The sequence below is a fragment of the Cryptotermes secundus genome, unplaced genomic scaffold (genome assembly GCF_002891405.2).
Source record: "Cryptotermes secundus unplaced genomic scaffold, Csec_1.0 scaffold401, whole genome shotgun sequence".
In the NCBI taxonomy this organism is placed as follows: domain Eukaryota; kingdom Metazoa; phylum Arthropoda; class Insecta; order Blattodea; family Kalotermitidae; genus Cryptotermes; species Cryptotermes secundus.
Genome location: NW_019731223.1, coordinates 1,160,553 through 1,186,278, shown reverse-complemented (window position 1 = coordinate 1,186,278; position 25,726 = coordinate 1,160,553). Strand labels below are relative to the sequence as shown.

Genomic DNA, 25,726 nt, shown 5'->3' with positions numbered 1-25,726 from the left:
GATTTCTGTTAATTTTCAGTGCATATATTTCTTAAAATGGCATGTGACAGTTGTGAAATTGGTATCGCAAATAGTTTTATATTATAATATGAGGTAAATCTACAATATACAGGTACTTCCTGATTTATGTTATTCCAAATTATGCTGTTTTGATGTAATGTTGTTAACAATTATTTTACTTTTCCCCCTTTTTTCTTCTTTCTTTTGATCTTGCAGCATTTTGTGTTTGATGCAATTTAATTTTTTAGTTGAGGCCTCCAAAACATGGGCTATATATGCTCTCTTTTGAATGTGACTTCATCAGAAGTACTTTAAGGAACGAAGTCATGACAGGACGATCTTGCTTGTTTTGGACATAGTGCTAGGTTATCCTATTAAAATTCAAGACCTGGCCAGGAACATAAAAGTTATTTTCATGCCACCAAATATGACCTCATTGGTGCAAATGACAGACAAACAGATGATGGCAACATTCAAGGCCTTTTGTTTTGGTGATACCATGGGCCAGTAGCTCACCAAGACAGGTGGTAAAAACAAGTCATCTCTTCAGGGTTGCTGGAAGAGTTGCAATATTAAAAAAACCACAGACAACAAAGGTACATCATTGAAGTACTAGATCACTCAAGCTATGCTGAATGGTGTATGGCAGAATATATGAATAGAATGCATACATGATGTCCAGGAATAAGTGCAGCTGCAGAGTGCGGAACTGGCAAAGGAGAATGGCTTTGGCAAAGTGAACCAAAATAATGAACTGATCAAAAAGGATCTGATTGCGTTGAAGTGACAAGGTGTAAGAGAGTAGGAGGAAGAAGAAACATAACCGCACCACAAGTAAAGCACTGAACTATGAAAAGGACATTTAAAGCCTTCATTTTTTTTTCAAGAAGGGCACGGACATTTTTGTTGAAGATAGCTCAAACCTTGGACAGAGTGGCAAGCACAATAGAGGGATGAGTGATAAGCTGAGGACCACTCTCTTCTCCTGCATGCCATGATATAATATCTTTACCCCACCTTCCCAAGTAGGATATAATCACAGTTCTTGTCAAAGATATGGTAGTGTTTCTTTCTGCTTTATGGTGGAAACCTGAGTGGCCAGTTGGTTTGTTACATTTCTCAGCTCATTGTTTGCTTGACTCGTCTCCGTGTGATCATGGTATTATAGCTATAAAACTCTGGCCTTAAGGCTTCCCTTTTTTGTCTTGTCTTCTCCAGTAGTTGGCCTGATGGCCTTGTTGGCAGTAGGAACTGAATCTTGAGTTACACAGTTAGGAAGGTTTCATTTGGTAGTACATAAACAAGATGCAATCTAGTGAACTTTGAGAGGCAGAGGACTCTTTTGAAATAGGTTACCTTCACACTTCCCAGCATTGCCATGTCATTCTCCATCAGATGTTCTCACACATGATTCAAGTTCTTTATCTCTGTCGTTGGTCAGACAGCTGACACTACTTTCTTTCACATGCTCCTTGATTTTCCAATAGTTTGCAAAATGATGTCATATTATCCTGTGGGATGGACATTTCAAATTTATTTATTGATAATTATTGCAGGAATTTTGAATTTATTGCTCAAACCCTCAGTCTGACATGTAGTAGTTATATAATATAACATTGATTTGACTAACATGTTAAGAAATGCATTTCTTGGTGTTGATAAAACCTTTGCACTTTCAGGCAGGAACTGGAAATGGAGGCATTGAAGCAAAAACATCACAAAGAAATTGTGGCATTCCAACATCAGCACTTCATGCAGCAGTTGAACATAAATACTGGAAAATTCCAGACTTTCCAGCAGATATCAACATCATCAGCACCCACCATATCAAACCCAGCAGCAGCAGCCATGTACCCAATTATGTATCAGCCCATGACTCCAGCATATGCAGGTAATCCAGAATTATATATTCCTCATAAAACATATAGGTATGATTCATGATTAGTGGACATGGAAAATAATATCTTGTGGCTGTGAATCAATATCTTTCTTCCTATTGTGGGGATTTTTTGGTGCCATTCATAACTAGATGAGTTTTTAATATGTGTTACTTATGGTAAAATAATGCCTAATTTTTATGTGATACATTGAACTAGATATATAAACAAGTTGAATTAACAGCCATTGTTATTTAACTTTTACTGCTTATGATACAGAAACACTGAGATACTGGATGGAATGGCAAAGGATGATGAAGAACAGAATTGGTATAATGTTTTTCTGTGCACATATGACAAAAACATTAAATACCAAAATTATCTGAAGCACTGTATATGTCTTAACTTAGTGTTGCAGTAGAGTTCAAAGAAGAAGAAAGAACACATTTGAAACCTTAGTCCTAACTACATGATAATTGATAATTGATTACTCAGAACTTTATGCCACTGAGCTGGTCTAAACATATTTCTTTGAAGGTACAAAGCTGAACAAGATGTTCAATAAATTAACACAGATTTAAATATACTTTTTAGTGAAATGGAACTGTATAATTTGCCTTTTATGTTTTATTTCATCCACACTGTTGCATACTCAAGACACTTTTCTGTTGCATTGTCTGACATTAAACCAACATTTGATGGTGGAAGGCAGACCTTATCATTCTGTTTACCATACAGTATTGTATGAGGAAAACAGCATGAATCACATCTTAATGTCAACATCAAGGCTGACACTGCGGCTGTTAATTTGTCTTGCCTCGTAGCTACACTGTGATTAGTGCAGATGAAGTGTATGTGTTTAAATCTGCTGTAGAGTTTTATTCCATTATCTAGTTAGGCTACAGCCAAAGGTACATGCTACCAGTAAATTGTATTTTGATGTGAAATACTTTGTGATGTGGAAGAAAGTGTAGAATTTTAAAAAATATAATACACTTCTTTTTTAAATACTGGATCAAGGGCAGATAGTGTATCATTTTAAGGAGAAGCTCAGGTCCCCCCCCCTTTTTTTTAATTGTTATGTCTGTAAACACATTGATAATACGAGCTAATTCTATAGCGGTGAGTGCACCACGTGCTCCTGGAGCCAGTTTAGAAGATTATTCGATGTACAGCACAGCACCACAATCACCCACATTTGAAGCAAGTGGATGCCCATCTGTAACAAATACACCACCACAATCAGTAAATGGTAAGCCGCATTCCATGACATCTGAAGAAATATTTCATCTCACTGGTGCAGCAAACCAAGTTTTAACAAGACCAGTTGTTATTAACACTGCAAATGGACCTCAGTTTCTCTCTAACCATCTTGGTGTGGTGAATCCAAATGGAACAGTGATAGGATATAATCCAACAGTCTTCCACCAAGGGAACAGCCTTGGATCACCTAACACTGCTGTGAATGGCTGTCTAGGAGCAGAGCCAGGTAATATTGTCACAGTGAGACCTGACCTTGGACAGATGCCTCCATCTGGTGGCATTCACTATACAGAACCTTTGTGGGTTCCAGTCTCATCTGCTAACCAGGCAAATCCCCACATGATTCCAAATTCAAGTCAGTGTTTTAACCAATATCCAGTAGGCTCGTTCAGTGGCCTTCCTGGTTTTCATCATGTTTCAACTGTAACTGGAAGTCTCCTCCAAGTGGCCCATGGGCCATCTCCTCAATTATCTGCATCAGTAGGAACTCCTGGGTATTACTTGCAGCCTGATGTAACACCCCATCTTCAAACTGGTATGAGATTTGTATATGAGACCCAGCTGCCACATGATGGCACAGTTTGCCCCACTCCACAACCATCGACTCCAGTGCACTCTGCAGGACCGGCAAGTCCATCAGATCACCTTCTTGCAGGTCAAAATGAAAAACATCATAGCAGAACAGGAGAGCAGGGAGAGGAGAGCTGAACATATTGACTTCTACAAAATTTGATGTAAATCTTGAAAACATTTGAAATATGACTGCCTGAGTAAAGAGTTATGTAGTTAATGTCTTTCAAAATTATCAGTTTTGAAGTTCTGCCATATTATATGTTACAGATATTTTTTTCAACACTGTTCATTTTTATCTGAAATATAATTGTGTAACACTTCCTTTAAATTAATTTCTGTCATGTGACTACCTGCAGAACAAGGTGCTGGAATGAGTATTGGTCTCAGGGTGAAGTGTAGTATTTTTAGATCATTATAATCATCATAAATGTTTAGTTTGTATGTTATGGCAGTCATTAGGACAGCAAGTGATATTGTAAATAACAGATTTGAAAAGTTCAATAAATAAACATGTAGAAGCAGAAAGTAATTAGCTTGCTGAATATACTTTTTAATATAAATTTTGAAAAATGCCATTATGGTATTAATATATTCCAATAGAAATGTAAGAATGTTAACAAATATACATCTAGACCTGCTTTGTGAAAATTTAAAAATTGAAGTTGAACATAGAAAAACTTTAAAATGAATGATACTCAAGTAGCATGGTTTATATAAAGTAATTGATATTACACTGAAAGAATTTTTGCGGTATAACATCAGTTTTCAAACAATATATCACTGATAAGCTTAAATAACAGGCGAATTTGTTGCACATATATGATCAATACATATGTTTTAACATCAACATACATTTATATAGTAAAAGATCAAAGACTGGTTATTTTAGGTACCAGATTAATGAAATATGAATGTGAGTCTTTCATCTCTTTCAGCACTCTTGAGATTGTAACTGCTTTAATAGTAGGAAGAACTATTCAGCAACATCTATGTTAAGAATATGTCTCATACTGTGAAATTTTGTTTGTAATTAAATTCAGTTAAATGGAAAAATGTAAGTGCTTTTATTATTATTCTGCACTACAATTGCTTATTGTATCAAATCAGCTTATGACTTAATACATAATAACAGCTTTGTAGCTGCCTTTATAATTTTTCAGTTCTTTCTTTTATCTCTCTCTCTCTTTCTCTTTACCATATTGGTGGCATTTATATCACAGTAACAGTAGAACAGGAATAAAAAGTAAGACTGAATTGCCAGTCATTTTAAATATATTGAAATTGTAGGTGTGATACTGATGTGTTCCCAAACAATGAATAGGATCTGGATAAAATTAAATGGTGATGGTTGCCTATAAGAAATTGTATATGCTGCATAAGCACAATAAAATTATTTATTTCAAATGCTCTATTCATCAAAACTGAAGAATTTGTAATTTTAAGGGTTTAAACAGTACTACCACAGAGAGATGGATGAGTGTTCACAGATTTAATTGAAAGTAATTTGTAAATTTAAAAATATCTTGTACTGTTAGTAATAAAAGAACTGAATTTATTGTGTATCTAATCATTCATAATGTTTTTGTTCCTGTAGTGGAAGAGCTGGATTCAGTGGTATGTGTAGAGTAGCAGGAAGTTACATACTTATGTGCTGTTACATGTTTTTATTCATAATCAAGGTAGGTATAATTGTCATATTATGTCTATGCTGGATGAGATTTAATTACATGCCATAAATATAAACATTGTGTTTCACACACACATATGGTCAAACAGAAACGTTCATATAAATATGTGGTCACAATCACTTCATTGATGAGATGTGGTAACTATGAGGCAGCACTGCAAAACCAGCACACACAGACTGATGAAAATCCAAGTTCCTTTCAGGAAACATGTTTCCATCGTCAGTGTAATAAATGTTCGGTTAGAATAATTGGTGATCTTATCTTAGGTCCATATGAGCTACCATCTTGACCCTCATTGGCCTCCTGTTTGCAATCTCTGGCTGAACATTTATTGAACTACTGGATGTTGTACCATTGGCAGCACAGCCGGCAACCAGTACCCAAGTCAGTGGATTAGGTGAAATGAACCAGTTGTGTTACCTCCTAGATAGCCCACTCTCTCTCTTACCAACTTCTACTTGTGATGCTATATGAAGAGCATTGTTTTTGCCCAACAGTGTAAAGTGCAGGATGAGCTCTGGAATGCCGCCAAAGTAGCTGTGGCAACAATACACAGCATGGCTGAAGTTTTTCAGTGAACCACGAATTCTTGGCACAACACGGCTCAGTTGCACATTTACTGTACTAGTGACCATTTCAACATTTTCTGGAAACCATTAGTAACTGACTAGATGCTATTCTGTTCACAGCTAATAAGCTCTTTATTCACAGTCACATTATTTATCTACTTTTCTTCTCTTATGCTTCCTGTTTCTAATTGTATATCTTGGTAAAGAAGCAGTTGTAACCATATATATACATGATCATATCTGCTTGCTGTAAGTGTACAACACAGTGCTTACATTTAAGGTATGGTATTACACCTGTGTATGGCAGGTATATATTTCAACTAGTAGTCACAGTACAGTGAAAGGCCAATGGTACAATAATGTCTCTAACAAGAAGTCCACCCATTATTCAATTTAGTAATGTTAAAAATAGGGCAAATGTTATACTAGAATTTTCTGTTTTTCAAAAACATGCAAAAATCAGTTCATGATAATATACACGTAAATCTCAGTAAAGTACGTGACTTTCATATGTAACTTTTTCCCATAAAGTGAATATTTAATTAAATACAAGAAAAATGAATTTCTGACTATGCAATGATATCTGTAGTGTGATTAGATTTGAAACAGGAAATTTGTATCCACAAGGCCAGTGAGGTATGCAGAATCATGACTTCTGCATTTGCAGTGTGTGCTCCCTTAGAGTATACCTTTCCACAGATTTTCATTATAATTAGTGCTCACATCATTGGATGTTCTCAACTGACCTAATCCTTCTACCCACACTATGGCCCTGGGGCTGACTCAGTCTCTAACATAAATGAGTACCAGGAATCTTCCTGGAGGTAAAGAGCAGCCAGTGCATAAGGCTGACAACCTCACTGCCATCTGTGAGCTGATTGTCTAGAAATGTGTGGGCCTGGACATCTGACAACTCTGTGGGTCTTCATGGTCTGTTACAGGGACAGCTTTACCTTTACAGCTCACACATGTAACGATATAATCTTTCCTGTACCTTTTCAATTGATCATCTCATCATCTAGGTGCTCTCTCTTCCTTTCCTGAAGATTACAGAGAGGAACTGGAGAAAGTGAGTGTGACTAATAGATCTAAGCATTCAGAATTACTGGGTTTTGGACTTTGTCCATCATTCAGTATTCTAGAAACTAGAGAACACAATGTTTTGGGAACTGGCTGTGGTCACTGACTGAGGTTAGCACTTTCTAAGGGACCCAACAGACTACATGTCTCTGCCTCACCTGAGAATGGTAGCAGATCCAGTTTCTGAAACTTTGTGTTCTATAGTTTTTAGAATACCAGACAAAGATGAAGTCCAAAAACCTGGTAATTCTGAGTGCTATACGTCGTCAGAACATTTTAAAATCTACTAGATCTAAGCGTGTTGACTTCCATTTGCATATTGGTTCTGTTATGGAATAGCAGACATTTTTTGTACACATGTCTTCCCACAATGCCTACTATTTTAATACAGTAATTTCCCCATTATCCGACATCTGGGGAATGGGATGTATCTATTTACATGAACCTGCCAGCTGCATGAGAACACCTCTACAGAAACTCAATTCAGAATCATAACAATGCATATTTGCATTATTTCACAGAAGGCTTTATAGGAAACATAGTGGATTGATGGATGAAAGATTTTGCATACATATGAGGGTTGGAACTTTAATAGTGGCAACACTGCTGTAGAGACGCCATACAATGGAACCAAATAATGTCGCTTATACCACAAGTTAGTTACATACCTACCTTACCTCAGAGCAAATGGACTCTTCCTTCCCACATCACGCGCATGCGCAGTGACGAGAAGAACAGAGCCATGTGTTAGCTGGCGGTCTAATGTAATGTTGTCATGATATTTCCAAAACAGGAACAATGGAGTTTGGATAAAGATTGAATGTGCCAGAGGCTGTACAGCATGACAGTGTCATCAAGGTCTTAAGAGGCTTGCGAGGAATCTGCATTGCCTTAAGAACAGTGGCAAGGTGGGTAAAAGCCTTCAATGAGGGACACCAAAATGTGGCAGACGTGCGTTGGCCAGGTCGTCCTAGTGTCAGTGAAGAAGTGTATGCTCTTTCAGCGTTACTGGAGAGTGATTGATGCCATACGATTTGTGAGCTGGCCCGAGAGACAGGATTAGCGCATATGACTGTGCTTCACATTCTGAAGGAACACCTGGGCATGAGAAAAATTGCATCACAATGGGTTCTGCAGAAATGGCTACAATATGACGCTGCTCATAACCACTTGGAGCGCAAAGGACAGACTTTCTTACACCGTATCATTACGCTGGATGAGACATGGGCCAAATCGTATGAGCCACAAATGAAACACCAGTCGAACAAATGGTGTCCTTATGGGTCACCACGAAAATCAAAAGTTTGTCAGAACCCCAGCAATGTGAAAGTTATGGTGATTCTCATGTACGAATATGATGGTGTTATCCTAACACATACCATTCCCTGACAGCAGACCATCAATGCACAGTATTACTGTTCATTTTTGGAACACAACCTGTGACCACCTTTGAGAAACCCACCCATCATTTTGCAGGACCATGCTTGGCCGCATGCAGTGCATGCTGTAGCTAATTTGTTCGATCGATGGGGCTGGGAAGTGCTGTACCATCCACCATACTCCCTGGACTTAAGCCCTTGTGACTTTGACTTGATTCCTAAGATGAAGGAACCACTTTATGGCATTCGCTTCAGAACTGTTCCAGAGATTCTTCAGGCAGTAGACCACTCTATTCGAACTATCAACACAATAGATGCTGCTAAAGGTATCCTTCAACTTCCACTTCACTGGCAACGGGTTGTACCCAATGCTGGTGACAACATTGAAGTACAGTAAAACTTTGAAACATGCATCTATTTTGTATCAGTTGTAAATAAATAGTTGCCACTATTAAAGTTTCAACCATCCTATACTGTAAAGCAACCACAAATTTAGCTGGCCTCTACTGTAATGGTATTGCATGAGGGAGGACAGTGGACAGTGCTGCTAATGTAGTTGGGGAGAACTACTATATGGGGTGTTGACATACATGCATTGCAGATTTGTTTTTGAATAACTAAAACACAAAATTCTTCCTGGTTAGATGAGAATTCTGAATGATTGGATACAGGATTGCAAGGAGTTTATTATAGTTTCATCAGAAAATTCATGGGGGTACAGAAGTTCTGAGAGCTGTAGTAAATGTAAAATTGGGAGACAGCTTCAGGACAAATTACAAGCTGGTCAGCATAGTGATGCATTTATTATTCCTTGTTTATATAAATGATTTAGTATGTGCAAAGTAAAGCTGTTGTTGAAGAGTTCTACCTTGTGGAATGTAATACCATGTAGGCTACTGAAAGCCAGTGTTTTAGAGGAACATAATTGCCACCATCTTCAGGGTTGAAGAGTAAACTAAACAAGAAACCTGCAGGCAGCCAGCATAGAGAGATGTGGTTCAGTTCAATTTGGGTGAATTGCTGCTGACTCATCAATGACAGTCATTGTTGTCTCTGGGTTTTATGGGAATCATGACCCAATTTTTCTGCTGCACAACTCTGGGAATAGTGCACCACTAACCTCTTTGAGCCCCAGTCAGTCAGGTAAATAGGCGCTGGTTCTTGCCAGCACAGTCATTCTTGGTTCCAAGCCCCACAATACATATGACCATATTTACCATTGGACATCACATGCCTCAAGCCCTAGAATGGGAAGAATGGGCTTATATTGAAGATGAATTTGACAAGCCAACCCCTCAGTTCCCATTAGTTTTCTAGAGAAAGAGTCCACCAGTGGGAAAATGAGAGAATATTGATTGCTGGGCCCTGAAAAGGTCATCTGGTTCAGACATGGGAACGCAGGAGAAGAGAACTCGGTGATAAGAGCAGGAATGAGGGGGAAGCCAGGAAAGAAAAGACTCAGGATTGATGGGTGCCCTGAGAGGGCAGAGTCAGTGTTCTGATAAAAGTAGTGAGCCCAGCCCAGTGAAAAACCAACAGAGAAACCCGTGAAGGAGGCTGCTTATGATCTTCCAGAGAGCAGATGAGAAGCATCCATTTCTTGCTTTGACAGAAGCCATCTTCCCTGTTCACATTGTTTGATTGGAACTCGACTGTCTCCCTGATTATACAATTAATGTATTTGGGCTTGGTGGAGAGGATTCTGGCATTATGGAGCAGGATGCAGTGTCCCAGGTTAAGGTTGTGCACTGCCATGACTGACTTGTCTGGATGATTTAGCCATATGTGATGTATACTGATGGTGCCTCTTCAATGGAGTATTGAACAAACAGCCTGTCTCCAATGTAGACCTGGCTACACTCACACAGGATGCTGTCTGCTCAATCTTCAGTTCCAGGTCATCCTTGACCAGCTGAAGGAAACCAGAAATCTTCCTCAGCAGGACAACTGACTTGACGTTTTGCCAGGACAGCACTCTGCTAATGTGGTTCAAGGTTGACCTGATATAAGACTGGAAGGCTGCTGAATCCAATTTTTTTCTGGGTGGATCAACACACACTGGGTTGATAAAACTGCAGGTTATAACCATTCTGCCTGAAAATGTCCCTCAGGAACTTCATCATGAAGGGAGTTGAGATAGAGGTTAGTTTGGATAGGTTTAGGATACACCTCATAGCCCAGTAAGCCACTTGCTGTGCTGTAAATATGAATGTATATGAATGAAGAGAAGGTGGCCTCCTCCACGGTGAATTGAATGGTGGACACTATTCAGGTGTTTGGGGAAGACACTTAGCCTGTTGAGACCATGGACCACATGGCTTGCATGTTATTACATTACATTGCATTCGATGGATCCAAAGTTAGTCAAAATGACAGTAGGATGTGGAATATGTCATATAAATACAAAACATATGTACAGTCCCAATGGAGTTCTCACACAAGAGAAACCAAGAATACATAGTGACAACACACAAGGCTATTTAAAGATACATAAGTTATTTTCTAGACAATAGGTATTCATCAACAGAGTAGAATGAATGTGTATTTAAGTATCGTTTCAGTGCTATTTTAAATCGTGCCTTTTCATTCATAATACCTTTGAGATCAGATGGCAGGTTATTAAAAATGTTGATCCCAGCATAATGTGTGCTTTTCTGAAAGCATGAGAGGTTAGCAATTGGTTTACGAAGACAGTGGGTCTTGTGTTAACACTGTACATCCGCATTCGTCTGAAAGTGTTCATCGTTATTTGTAATGAAGTTTATTTACAAATATATATATTCACAAGGAAAAGTTAAGATCTGTAGTCTCTTAAATAAATCTCTGCAGGAATTACGGGATTTGACACCCATCATGATTCTAACAATTTTCTTTTGCAATGTAAATACCTTTTTACTGTCAGATGAATTACCCCAGAAAATTATTCCATACTTCATTAAAGAGTGAAAGTAAGCAAAGTAGGTTGAGCTGAGAGTGTCAATGTTACTAATATGTAACATGAATCTAACTGCAAAGCATGCTCTACTTAGCTATGGAATCAACTGATTGATATGGTTTTTTCAGTTTAAATAATTATCAATCTGCAAGCCAAGGAATTTTGTGTTTACTCCCTCTTCTATATATTTATCATTATATCATATGTTTAATGCATATTGTGGTGAGTTTTTTTTTTTTTGTTATAAATTTTATTACATTGGTTTTTCTAGATTCAGGGACAGCTTGTTTGCAGAAAACCATTTACTCATTTTCAAAAGAACCTTGCTTGATAATGTGCAGAAATCATCTAAATATTTACCAAAAATTATAACTAGTGTCATCTGCAAATATTATAGGTATTGATGAGGTCCTTAGTGTAGGAGGGAGGTCGTTTATATAAATTATGAAAAGCAAAGGCACCAAAATTGACCCCTGCAGAACTCCATGTTTTATTATTCCCCAGTTTGAGTAGGTACTTTGCGTTGAATTGCATGATTATATTTCAATATTTAGTTTTCTATCTGTTAGGTAGGATCTGAACCAACTTAACGTTGTTCCTTTAATGCCCCAAAAAATGTAATTTAGTTAATAAAATTTCACGATTTACACAATTGGGGATCTGGTGTTCTCAAACCTTACATGGCTTTCACACCGAACGGTCTGAAGCGGTCTGAAGGATATAAATTTCTCATACGCCGTTGTTGGCCTCGTTGGTTGCCCTTTATAACTTTGGCACGGGTTTGGGGCAACAATTGATTGATTTAGTAATTCGTGATGAGTGGCGATCAGTGGTACGAGTAGTGTTCTTTCATAATCACAGGTTTACTTGCGACGGTTCATTAAAAATTACAGTCGCCACTGACGTCGTTGGTCGTCACGGTCGTCACGGAGTGGTTACTGTGGTCACTGTCGTCACAGCATTCGAATGGTGTGTTCCCATAAATTGAAGTCGTTGATGTGTTTGGTTAAAAGCTTTAAAAGTGAGCTACGTGTGTAGGCTTAAGGGGCGTGAAAATCGCTGGCAGTCGATTAAGTAAACTGTGCTTCATCATTGGGAACGATTGGGAACATTGGGAAGACTGTAGTAGCCGGTAGTCGATGTTGGTCGATGTTACAGGTTAGTTGGTATATGAATCAAAACGTGTAAGGTAGTGAGTGAGATGAGATGATGTTACGGCATGATCGCTACGATAGAAGTTTTCTGGAATATGATGCCGCGTAAACTGGTAATTTTTTATGAACGATTCTAAACTACGTGGTATTTATCCCAGAAGACCGTAATCTTAAATGGTAACAAGATTGCAAAATGTGAACAAAAATTATGTTTCTGTTATCGCTGAGAATAGCACGAATGTTCATATTTCTTACGATCATTATGCAAAATTTTCATTATGGATTGCATGAATTCCAGAGTTCCTTGAAATTATTGAATATGTGTTTTAAGATTTGTGATCAGCTGAGGTAAAATATCCAAACAGCTTTCGGAATGAAATTTGGCGTTTCTTTACGTTTTATTGCACACATTTCTGACCTGATATTACTACATGGCAGATAACTTCTACTATACTGTGCCAAAAACATCATTGAGGGTGTCTCATCATCAGATATAAATTGTACAGTGTTAGAAATTTACTAGGTACAGTTTTGAACTTATGACAGGAGCCAGAATCTCTGTACCAGAGAGTTTATTCAACACACAGGATTTATGTTCTATGAACTGGCCACTGGAAGTATGATTTGCCATCAGAGATGTTTTGGACGAAGGATATGTCTAATGGGAACACTGAATGGCCTAGAAATCAGTCACAAATGTCAATTATTAATAATGCAACTTTAAAAACAAAGTAAGAACAGTTTTAAACAACATATTAACCATTACTGTTTAAAAATATCAGTATTTTAGCTTTATCTCCAGTTAAGCTTTTTAACGTTTTGTCAGCAATATGCCTGCTTTTGAAAAAATCCCATCACAAAGTACTGACCTATCTGAAGCACCAAACTAAAACTGTTTGTGTATCTCAGTGCTGAGTTAAGAGTAGTTAAAGTGGTGGTCTTTCTGGTGTTTAAATGGATGTTCATGTTTCGAAAGAACGCCTTCAAGCTAGTGATTGACCTGTATTATCACATAAGATGGTCTATATCTGTTTCATTGCATGCAGACTTTCTTTTGTCAGATGCATTCCATGCAGACAATTCGTCATCCTTGTTACTTGTAGTTGCTTGTATTGCTTCAGATGCAAGCATGTTCTCAGCAGTTGTTAATAAGTGTAATACCACCAGTGCTATAATGACCTTAATATCCTCTGATACTTGGTGATCAGAGAAAGCCACGGTTTTAGATCTCGGATCAGTAAGTCTTCAGACTATTAGAGTAGCTAAACACACTTTGAGTTCCTTACTTTGCTGGTCTTTGTATGGATTTCACATTCTTTGTACATGGATGGAATCATGGATTTTTAAGATGAATACCTACTGGAATAGCTAGTAAGTATTCCAAGTAGCCACAATTCTGTGAAACCTTTGCCCTTAGCTATTCTAAACAGTCTTCTCAGTTATAATGTCATGTAGTTCAGAGACTGCCCAGTGTTTTGGAGTAACATTACTTCCATCTTCAGAGGTGAAAAGTAAGCCAACCAGGAAGTACACGGGTCCAAATACCCGGTGGAGGTCGTCAAATTTTTAAGGGCAGAAAAATTCAGGGAACAAGTCCTCCGGGAGGGACTTTAAGCCATGGGTCCCGTGTCGTAGCTTTACGGCACGTAAAAGAACCTCATATCTCCAAAGGAGGTCACTGAGCCAAATTAACGGACATTTCCCGCCCAACAGCAGTCTCTAATACCTCTGGTAGATGGGGGAAGCATTATAGATACTTCTCAGCTAGTAGAGCCGGTCTCGCTGGCTGGGCGGGACTGATGGTAAGCACCAGTACCGGTAGGATATAGAGACTGGTAGAAATCATAGAGGGAAGCACAATGGACCAATACAGGTCTCAGTGCATGGGGAAACCCACCCTCTCCAATAACTAACTCAATAACTAACTAAGCCAACCAGGAAACAGACAGAAGCACTCAGCAGGCTGGATTAACTGTCAGTAGTTGGAGTAAGTCATGGGGAGAGCCGTGCCATAGCTCAAGCAGTTAGTCGCTGGCTTTCCACCGTGGCGGCCCGGGTTCAATCCCAGATCTGGTCAAGTGGAATTTGTGGTGGACAAAGTGGCCCTGGGGCGGGTTTTCTCTGAGTACTTTGGTTTCCCCTGCCAATCTTCATTCCACCAATTGCTCGACAATCACCCTCACCTATCACCTGGGGCTGGTACAATAGGCCAGAAGTGGCCGCAATACAAGGGACTTAGTCCCACCCCACTAGCATTAAAAAAAGTCATGGGATCTCTTCACACCATTTCCAACAAACTGAATTAAGTTCCAACTATACTGCCTTCTTTTTTCCTTGGCACTACAGCCCCAGTGGGCCTAGGCCTACAACCATGAACTTCTCTGTTCACTTCGGCTTTTCTAGATCTTGCACATTCAGTAGGACTCCTTGGGCGGGTGATCGGCTCGTTGCAAGGCCTCTGCCTGTACACAAACACAGAAAAATGCACACACACAAACTAAACATCCATGCCCTGAGTGGAATTCGAACCCAAGATCACGGTTTCCAAGCAAGCGAAGACAGTACATGCCATACTGCCATTAGTTTTCATAATTTTTATTTTGCTAATAGATATTCATAAAGAGAAAGGCTTTTTCCTGAAGTTTCATTTTTTATTATTAATAAATCTCTAGATATTCATTAATGAAAATAGGTGGGTTCTAGCATGCATTAGGCCATGTTTTCTCAAATATATAAATATCTCCTGTACTTAGAAACTCAGAAATGGACATTTCTAGCTTCTCAAGGTTTCTAGTCCATGTAGTCTGGCATTTTATTGCTTTGAAGTCACTACTGTTTATATTGACAGCAGTGATTGGATGTGATGTCAGTGATGTCAGCAGCTTTTGTTGCATATGTCTGTGGTAATTTCGTGTGTTTCACATTGTCACTTAATTTTTATAAATGAAGTTATTTTTCTAGTAAGTGATGCTGTCTGCTTTATATGTATGATCCTCAGATGCTCAAGCATTCCAGGTGAGCATTTATTTTTCAGTAAAGCATCATGAGACACATCAAGTTTACAAATGTCTGTCTGTTTCAGATGCCTGTTGTGGATGAGAAGTAACAAAACTTTCATCTGAAAAACTTACTTGGCATGCCATTTGTAAGCCCTTCTCAGAAGAACATTTTGTTAAGAAACTAAAAGATAATAGGAAATATATACGCTGGATCTATATTTATGACACTTACAGTTATATTTTCAGCCTTAGAGTTTTCACTTTCTTTTTGTCTAATCATGTTTGTCCAGCCAAGGGTCTAGGAATTTTCATTCTGTTTCCTCATTATTTTTTCTTTTTATTTATTTTTATTTAATTGTGCATATGTAGCTAAAGGCCTTGAAATTCTCATTTCTTCCACTTGTATTTTCTTTTGTCTCTGTAACCACAAAGTCTGTATCCTAAGGTTTGAGTAAGTCATATCTTTACAAGTAATTTTGAGTGTTAATAGTAATTAATTTTAATGAAAAACTGTTAGCTGTCTCATTTCTTCCTTCTCACATCAAACTCTGGCAGATATGCTGCTTAAAATTTGAAAATGGAGAACACAAAAAAAATTCTGAAATCAAATGCATCTTCAGAGCAGTGGAATCATCTGTATCAAGCTGCACAGTTGTCTATATACAAGCACATACAAAACAGGAAACGAAACTTGACTGAAAATTCTGTATCTGATTATTATACATATATTTCGGTAAATGTGGCAAAGAAATCCTTATTTAAAATTGAGCCCCAAGTGAAGCGGTATGTATGTAAAGGTTGTGAAGGACTGCTACTTCCTGGAGTTACTGCACGAGTTCGTATTCTGAAGAAACCAGCCAGTGTTATTGAATGGAGATGTTTAAAGTGTCAGACATGCAAGAAATATCCTTCCATTCGACATTATTCAGCTTGGTTTGAAAATTCTGCACTGAAGTGCAAAAATATTGAAGCCCAGAAAAATGGACAAAAGATTGCTAGTGATTATAGTGTTAAGATAAAAGTTGTTGATGATTTGAGACTTGAGAAAAAGTGTGTCAGTAATGTTGGAAAGAATATGGCTGAGCACATGATACAGTAACTGACAGACATTGAGGCTTACCCGATACAGCATATGGTAGGTAAATGGGCAGTGTCCTAGTGTTTGCATTAGCATTAACTGATGGCTTCTCTATTGGAGATGTAGTGTGTTTTCTGTGACATAGGAACTTAATTTTTAAATATTACATAAGTGAATTTCAAAGGATTAATGTAACCGATCCTTGTCATTGTAATAGTCCAACTAAATATGTTTGCAATTCTTGCAGTCGGGCAATCAGTCTTAGTGTTTAAGATTAAGTGCAGAGTATATATAATACTTCTTTTTTTTTTTAATTACATTTTATTTGTGTTTCAGCTATATCAGAATGTCAGTATTAGAACAGAGTATTTTGAAGTCATTCACACTTTTATCAACAGATGCCAAAGGTAATTTTCCTTGTTACAGTTTATTAAGTGATTGAACTGCTTGCAGAAACATGCTCAATGAGATCTTTTGCAGTATCCACAAACATGCTGTTACATTCTTCATTAATTCCTTGCTTCATGTGAAGTTAGTGATGCAAACAGGTTTTCAGGTTTCATTCATCACATTTTCTCCTCTGGATAACAAGTGTATAATGTTATTTCTAAAATTATGACATATCAGTGTATTGTTGACTACATCACATGATTTCTCTCTCATTCAGAACTGTACTTAAGGTCAGCTGTCCCAGTTTTGGATAGTCCTGTATCACCATTGGAATTTTACCGAGATTGGGTTGCCACTAACCTACCTGTCCTCATTAAAGGTGCTGTGAATGATTGGCCAGCAGTTGGGAAATGGAATGTGCAGTTCTTGAGGTACATTTCATATATCTGTGTTAATTGAATGGAGTAGGAGCCATACCTCTAGATATACCTAAATGAACAGATATGTCTAGAAAAGTGAAAAAATGAGAAACTGAAAGTGGATGGAAGAGTATTCATCACTGCTATCTTATGCACTTTATATTTTGCCTACTGTTAAAGAAATTTAAAATTTTACTGGCCCTTGTATGGCCTATTTTACAATCAGTTTCCAACTGAATATTTGTCTTAGTTTCTGTTTACATCCTTACATGCTTTCATTACACTATTATACAGTGTGATGAGTGTTTTATTTTGATCTATTAAATACAGAGTTTAGTAGGTATATTCAAATTTACTTTTATCCACGCAGAAAGAGCTGTAGCTACTGAAACACCTTTAAACCCATGCTCACATAAGACACTATGTTATATAACAACACATTAACATGGTCTTGTTTAAAAACAGTCTGTCATCACTAATGGGAAATAAGTTTTCTCATCAGGTCAGTGCATTCCCTGACTGACTGACTAACTAACTAATTTCATGGAGCTGGGCTCTTCTTGAGAAGCCACCAATTGTGCAGCTGCTCAAGAATTTCCCAACATTTTATGGAACCTGAAGGTTCAGTACCACATTCACAATAGCCCTCCATTGGTCCCTATCCTGAGCCAGATCAATCCAGTCCATACCACCCCATCCTATCTCTCTAAGATCTCTTTTAATATTGTCATGTGTTGGGTGTATGTCACGCGACAAATAACTTCACACTGTTTTGGATCTAGCAAATTTATTGAACACTTGCTCTCACAATTACACCACTACTGCCATTTGCAGTATCACAAATATTTCTCCTGTAGTCATTTCCATTCACTCGATACAACTCGACTCGGCGACTGCTAGACTGCAACTGACTGGTTACTCCGGTAATCCTCTCATTATGTAGCTTCTGCACTGACAACACAGAAAACAGTTACGTGATAGCTATCACTGTTGCATAACATCATGTTTTCAGGCGTTGCTGGGGAATGCTGCCGAGAGTTGTTTATTGCTGTGTAGTAACCGCGGTGTCCCCTGTTACGTCACCATGGTGGAGGGGGACGGAGAGTTGACTGGCCTGTTACCGTAGCAGTGGCAGTTGCTTCGATGCTGTGACATCACCACTGGAAAGGGGGGGTGTCCTGCATAGCGAAAATACGTCACAATATTATCCACCCACCTACATCTTGGTCTTACCACTGGTCGCTTTCCTCCTGGCCTTCCCACCAATATCCTATGTACATTCCTCTTCTCCCATATTCGTGATACATGCATTGTTAATCTAATCCTCCTTCACATGATCATTCTAATTTGCTTAGCAAAGACTACAAGTTATGAAGCTCCTCGTTATGGATCAGTTCTGCCGGAATTTGATCACTGCCTGGCGATTTATACCTTTTCAACTTTGCAGTAACAGTTTCAACCTTAAAAGGACTAGAATCAAACACTAATGATGTATGTATTTCTATCTGCCTAACATCAATAACCCTAAGTACATTCAATAAAAGAGAAGTGTTTCTTCCACCTATTCAAAATGTGGGAATCTGCAAGCAGATAACCATTCTCATCCTTCACATAGTTACTTCTCCATTGGTAACCCCTTTTAAATTTATTTATTCCTGTGTACAGGTCTCTAATGGACTTCTTGTTACTGTTTGTTGCAAACTGATCAGTGTTTTCTTTCAGATATTCCATTTTTATTCCTGAAATGCCTGCTGGTTTCAGGTCTTATATTGTTCAGATTCTCCCCCATTTATTTTGCTTGGATCCTGTAACCACTGCAATAAATTTATGAATCAGATTTGAAAATGTGAACTTGAACTGAACTTGCTTGAAGTTTGCATTCACTTTGAACTGTTGACACATCCCTGGTCATTAGTAGAATGCCATGTATTTAATCTTGGTTAGAAGAATGAAACTAATCACATTTTAATGCCTACTAACAGATATAATAACTATGGGAAATAACAACAGTATATTTATAACAGGAATTACCTGGGTGAGAAACTAGTAATGGTTGCTGTAACACCAAATGGCTATGCTGATGCTATCACCAAAGGCAATATGGAACAGTTGTCAGAATATTTTGTGACTCCAGAAGAGAGGGTTATGCCTATGTCAGAGTTTCTGAATGCTCTTGAAAATAGGGATCAATATCCTGGGGTGTTTTATATCCAGCGTCAGAATTCAAACCTGACAGAAGATTTCCCAGAATTGGTTCCAGATGTGGGAAGAGATGTTCCATGGGCCACAGAGGCTTTTGGTCATGAACCTGAAGCTGCTAATATATGGATTGGTGATAAACGTGCCATCACATCAAGTGAGTAACTCAGTTCTTTGTTGTCCAGTATAATAAACTGACAGTGGTGATGTATGTGGCATGTGTTAGAATCTAGACAGGAAAAATAACTGTTGACTGGGGTTTTCATGTTTTTCTTTGTTCCTACAGGATAGAACCTTCAACCAGATCATGAACATTTACTACTTACTCAGTATTCATGATCATTTTCACATCATTTGATATTCTCTAAACTCTGCAACTGAATTAGTGATACTTTAGACAGAGTTCACTACTTATAGGTGAGATGATTTTCTGTCATCCACAATTTTTATTCCTTTGGGAAATAAGGTAATTGAAATCTTCAGGATATAAATCTACTGAGAGGTAGACAGCTGTGTTTGTACAGATGCATTATCATGATAGAGGAGTCATTCATTCAATTTGTGTGTATGTTTCATATAGTCAACTTGTACAGCGAATTGGATGGGCTCGGAGACTTCAAGTTAGGAGGGCAAATTTTTCAAACTGTGAAATATGCAGATGACCTAGTGTTAATGGCGAAGGAAGACTGTGCTACAGGGCATGATTGATAGACTAATTGAACTTGGAAGGTGCTATGGCATGGAAATGAATGTGGAGAAAACAAAAGTAATGAAAATTTTGAGACAACCAACCCCAGTCACAATAAAGATAGACCAAAAACAACTGGAGAATGTGAAATGTTTTAAATATTTGGGTAGCTTGTTAACAGATGATGCAAGGTGTACTAGTGAAATTAAATCCAAGATTGCCATGGCAAAAGCCGCATTTAGCAAGAAGAAGAATCTTTTTACCAGCAAATTGGACTTAAATTTGAGGAAGAAACTAGTGAAATGCTACATTTGGAGCATAGCTCTGTATGGGGCTGAAACATGGACACTTAGGGCAGTAGATCAGAAACACCTTCAAAGCTTCAAAGTGTGGTGTTGGAGAAGGATGGAGAAGATCAGTTGGACTGATTATGTGAGAAATGAAGAAGTGCTAATTAGAGTCAGTGAGCAGAGGAATATCCTAAACGAAATAAGAAAATGGAAGGCTAATTGGATTGGTCATGTTTTATGCAGAAACTGCCTTCTAAAAGAAGTTATTGAAGGAAAGATAGAGGGGCGGCTAGAAGTAACAAGAAGACGTAAGAAGATGCTGGATGACCTTGGGGTCAAGAGGATACTGTCATTTGAAGGAGAAAGCTCTAGATCGCATTAAGTGGAGGAATTGTTTTGGAAGAGACTGTGGACCTGTCGTCTGACAGATTACTGATGATGATGATGATGTTTCATATAGACACCAGAATTGCAGTACAGTAAATTTGATTCATTTTCATAAAAAAAAAAATAAATGGCACATAACATTTTTTCTTAAAGATCTGGAACCACTCAGATATTGAAAAACTCAACAATATCACTAGATCCATAAAAGCAGTTTTTGTTGTGCTGTATCTTTAAAAGTACCTGTTTTTTTTTTTTTGTTTTTTTGTTTTTTTTTTTGTTTTTTTTTTTTTTGTTGTTTTAGGGTAAAACTATTCACGCATGTTCATTTCTGCCACATACTTGATACACAAGTGATTTTGACCACTTGCCACTTCTGATTTATTAGGGGCAGTCAAATGAAAAGGGGTCAGAAGCCAAAACATATTAAAGAACATTTCTTACCTCAAAAGTGATCTCCAAAATTGTTACTACATTTATCCCACTGGGAGATAAGACAGTCAATCCCATCCTTGAAAAAGCTTGTAGGCTGTCTATAGAACCACGTCTTTACCCAGTCACACACATCTTCGTCTGATGCAAACCAATGTCCACGAATGTCTTTCTTCAGGTCTCCAAAAATGTGAAAATCACATGGGGAGAGATCTGGGCTATAGGAGGGATGTTGAAGCACTTCCCAGCCAAATCTCTGTAGTGTATTCCTCACAGAGTTGGCAGTGTGGGGTCGCGTGTTATCATGAAGGATAATGCCGTTTGACAGCATTCCAGGGCATTTTGACTTTATAGCAGGTCTCAGTTTCTGCAAAGTGTCTTCATAGCACTGTGCTGAAACGTGAAAAGGTCTTGAAGACCGAAATTTGGTTTTTGGATAGGATGTGCCAATTCAAAGACACTATAACAAATATCCATCCATCAGTAATCTGTCAGACGACAGGTCCACAGTCTCTTCCANAGGTAATAGGCCTCCGACAATCAACCAATCACAATCGTACAGACCAGGAGGAGAGTGAATTGACTGAACAGTTCAAGCTCCCACAACAGAATGGAACTCTCGCGGTGGACCTCAGCCGACGGGAACCAGGAAGTGGAACATTGGAAGGGGGAAGGTAGTAAGAAAGGGGGGGGGGACGCCCTCTGACGTAACGCAGACATGGCGTTACAGTGCACTGATTGTGACCCCATGCTCGAGAAATTCGACAAACAGAGAGCCCTTGCAGTCAAAGAAGGTCATCATCACTTTACCGGAACTTTTGTGTATGGCTTTGGATTTCTTCAGTGGGGGAGAATTCACATGTTTCAGCTATTGGCTCTGCCATTTGCTCTTGGGTTCAGAATGGTGGCACAAAGTTTCGTCCCCAGTGGCAGTATGGGACAGAAAAGCATACTCTTCCTCATGGTATCGTTGCAAGTGACCCAGTGATGCAGCCATCTCTGAGTCTTTTGTTCCTCTGTGAATTGATGTGGAACCTACTGCACACAGATTTTGCGGCACAGCAGGTGTTTTGTCACAATGGCGTGTACGGAACCGTGACTTATTCCCATCAGAAGACTAATTTCTTCACAGTGATCTGTCGGTTTGCCCGCATATGACCATCCAACACAGCAATAACATCAGGAGTGATGACACGATAAACCTGTCCTGGGCGAGCATCATCTTGCAGTGACAGACACGTCCGTCTTGGAATCTCTTATGCCATGCCAGCACACGTGAACATGACATGCTGTGTTTGCCGTAAACAACAGACATGCGACGATGAATTTCTCCTCCTACTCCTTCAGTAGTCAAAAAGCACACTACACTTCTGTTCTTCTTTTCCCGCCTCCATTACTGATGTTGGAAGAACACACATAGCGCTAACCTTACTTCCAGCACAATAAACAAACGACTAGTGTGCAAGGACACAATGTTACTGTGCTTTCTTGAGGCCCCACAAGATGTTCGTACCATAAGCCAATTCCAGTGTTACCAACTTGCGCGCCATGTGAGTTATGCGTGGTGACCCATTTTCATTTGACTGCCCCTTATAGAATTGTGCTTTCATTTTGCATGTGATACAGAATTTTTGGGTTTACTCCTACTGCTTTACTTAGCTGTATAATGCTTTCTTTTGATATGATCACATTCCAAGAGCTACACACATAGTATCATAGTCAATAAGTTCGTGGACTGGCCGCAAAATGTTGCAGTGCACTACAGTAGTTAGGTTAGGCACGATATGATGCCCTCTGAATTCATCTCTCGTTGCAGCAAGAGGCAGTTGTGTGAAAACAGTGTAAGCAGAACTATGGCCTCTAATATGAACTGCAGTTACATGCAAGTGGCAGAGATCGAAAATGTGGCAGTTTGAACAACGGGCAAACATCAAGTTCTGCCAAAAACTAGGAAAATCCCCTAGCAAAACGTTTAGCATATGAAGAATTGGTTGTTGCTACATGACAACACCCCTGCACATCGCTCTGTTCTTGTCCCAAGAGGAACTGGCAAGGCAACCAGTCAGCATTTTGCCACTACCTCCATACTCACCTCTTCTCGCACCATGTGATTTCTTTCTCTTTCACCGCTTCAGAGAAAACCTACATGGTCGTAGATATCAGTCGTCCGAGGTCATCCGTGCCACAAGAGACGCCGTACAGGAATTTCCTGCAAATATGTTTCAGCAGTGTTTTCAGCAGCTATATCGACATTGACAGACTTTCATAGTGGCCAATGGCGACTACTTTGAAGGCCGATATGGATCTGTGTAAATGTATGTGAATACTTTGTAATATGATGCAATAAAACCACAGTCCATGAACTTAATAACTGTACTATGTATGTATATATGTATATATATAGTATATCATGCATTTTAAACATGACATAAAATTTCAGTTTGTATGCTCTGTTTCAGTGCATAAGGATCCATTTGAAAACATTTACTGTGTCATCTCTGGCTACAAGGACTTCATTCTTCATCCTCCAACTGATCGACCATGGATTCCTTATAAAAAGTGTCCTCTTGCAAGCTATAAGGAGATATCCCCAGGCATATTTGATGTAGTACCTTGTGGTGCTGTCCATTGTAAAACTAGTAATGATTTGAAAGGTGTGAATCAGAAGCAGACTTATTCTGATGACTGTGTGAACAACACTGCAACAGCTAAGGATATGAAGACTTTATGTAATGACTCTGATGAAGTAACATGTGGTATAGCAGCTGAGGAGTTAAACTTGTTAAACAAGAATAGTGATATAGAATGTCATGATGGTAGTTTCAGTGATGGCTTTATAAATTTTCTTAGCAGATTGAAAGTAGATGATAATGTGAAAGTTCAGACTAAGGGTCTATATGAAATGTATGTTAATGAGCACAAAGTTGAAACTAGGAATCATGGAGGCCCATGTCATATGTGCCATAAACATGTTCACAAACGTGCATCAACTTTGTCTTATATTGACCATGATGATGATAAATCTCAGGGTATATCAAAAACGTCATCAGACATTTCAGATGCAAACACTGTCCCATGGATCTGTATTGATCCCTTATCACCTGACTATGCCTCATACCCATTATATAGAAATGCAACCCCTATCAAAGTTAGAGTTGAAGCAGGAGATGCACTATACTTACCATCTCTGTGGTTTCATCATGTTCAGCAATCACATGCTTGTATTGCAGTAAATTACTGGTATGACATGCAGTATGATCTGAAATATGCTTATTTTCAGTTTCTGGAATCACTTGTTGTGAAATGATGGTTGTGTTTGTTGTGATCAATTTTAAAGTTAATTTACTAGCTTTTTAGTGCCCTAAAAGACATTGTTTTCCACTTCATTTAATATTCACAGTTGACTGTATATGTGAAACCAAGGTGTTCAGATAATGTGCCTTGCAAATAAAATTGGAGAGGTTACCATCACACAAAAAATACTTTTATTTATTCCAGTCACGTTTTGGCCAAAATTAGCCTTCATCGGGTGACTCATGAGGATTATAAAAATGACATACATATAAAACTGCAGTGCTAGTATAAATTTGTTGCTTGAATTTGGTGGGATCTGACTTAATACTACATACTCATTACATTTTTTTATTAATTAATTAAAGACTGGGTAACCCAGAACTTAATTACAATTAAAACTAGTTGGATAACTAATGATTAATTTTTTTTCTAAACCTAATATACCACGTAAATTAAAACTAAGTCACTTCCACTGAATTACTTAGTACTTTAACATTTAACTAGTTTGAACGGTTTCTTCCATTTGAGTCGTCTAATGATATTCACATTGAGAAGTCTGGATACTTCAATGTTGACATGGTTTTGGAGTCTCTTTTCACGAGAGGTGGCGGACTTAGTGATGATATCTGTAACCATCTTGATCCCAAGGTCATGATGGAGGTCACTGTTATGAACGTACCGTGATGCGTTGACAATACACTTTAGCACTTTGTTCTGATAGTGTTAAATCACTTGAATATTGGATTCATTGGCGCAGCCCCAGAGCTGGATACCATAACTCCAAACTGGACATAGAGTTTGTTTGTATAATGTAAGTTTATTGTGGACTGATAGCTCAGAATTGAGTCCAAGCAACCAATACATTTTTCTGAACTTACTGTTGAGCTCATCACGTTTCTTCTTGATATGCTCTTTCCACCGTAACTTGGCTTCTAGAGTTATTCTAAGATATTTCGCTGTGTTGGAATATGGAACTTGAGTGCTATTGATGAAGATTGTTTGTTGTGTAATCCTCTTGTTTGTAAAGTCCGTATG

At 38.4% G+C, this 25,726-nt stretch overlaps 2 protein-coding genes across 15 annotated transcripts in view; both read left to right on the top strand.

The window, feature by feature from the left end:
- LOC111866515 (serine/threonine-protein kinase WNK1) overlaps positions 1-5,269 on the top strand; it is a 134,097-nt gene extending 128,828 nt beyond the window's left edge. For all 8 annotated transcript variants that reach the window (XM_033752284.1, XM_033752283.1, XM_033752282.1 and 5 more), the window contains 2 exons: positions 1,680-1,891; positions 2,998-5,269. In XM_033752284.1, the coding sequence (XP_033608175.1) occupies positions 1,680-1,891; positions 2,998-3,848 (1,063 nt within the window). In that variant the 3' untranslated portion in view covers positions 3,849-5,269. The remainder of the gene's footprint in view (positions 1-1,679; positions 1,892-2,997) is intronic.
- Positions 5,270-12,287: 7,018 nt separating this feature from the next.
- On the top strand, positions 12,288-24,857 carry LOC111866517 (bifunctional peptidase and (3S)-lysyl hydroxylase JMJD7). 7 transcript variants are annotated; one of them, XM_023855544.2, is made up of 7 exons: positions 12,529-12,631; positions 13,065-13,249; positions 15,601-15,663; positions 16,932-17,002; positions 17,263-17,416; positions 19,429-19,760; positions 23,857-24,857. In XM_023855544.2, exons 4-7 carry the CDS (start codon positions 16,942-16,944, stop codon positions 24,702-24,704), a joined length of 1,395 nt encoding a protein of 464 aa, XP_023711312.1. In that variant the 5' UTR covers positions 12,529-12,631; positions 13,065-13,249; positions 15,601-15,663; positions 16,932-16,941; the 3' UTR covers positions 24,705-24,857. The 7 variants fall into 7 exon arrangements, with proteins under 7 accessions (XP_023711308.1, XP_023711313.1, XP_023711312.1 ...); XM_023855543.2 differs by having other exon boundaries at positions 13,042-13,249; XM_023855540.2 differs by lacking the exons at positions 12,529-12,631; positions 13,065-13,249 and adding an exon at positions 12,288-12,522.
- Positions 24,858-25,726: the final 869 nt, after the last annotated feature.

Coding starts and splice junctions, on each gene's coding strand:
- LOC111866517 (XM_023855540.2), top strand. CDS start 16,942: ATGTCAGTATTAGAACAGAGTATTTTGAAGTCATTCACACTTTTATCA. Junction 17,003..17,262: donor TTTATCAACAGATGCCAAAG/GTAATTTTCCTT, acceptor TCTCTCATTCAG/AACTGTACTTAAGGTCAGCT. Junction 19,761..23,856: donor TAAACGTGCCATCACATCAA/GTGAGTAACTCA, acceptor GCTCTGTTTCAG/TGCATAAGGATCCATTTGAA.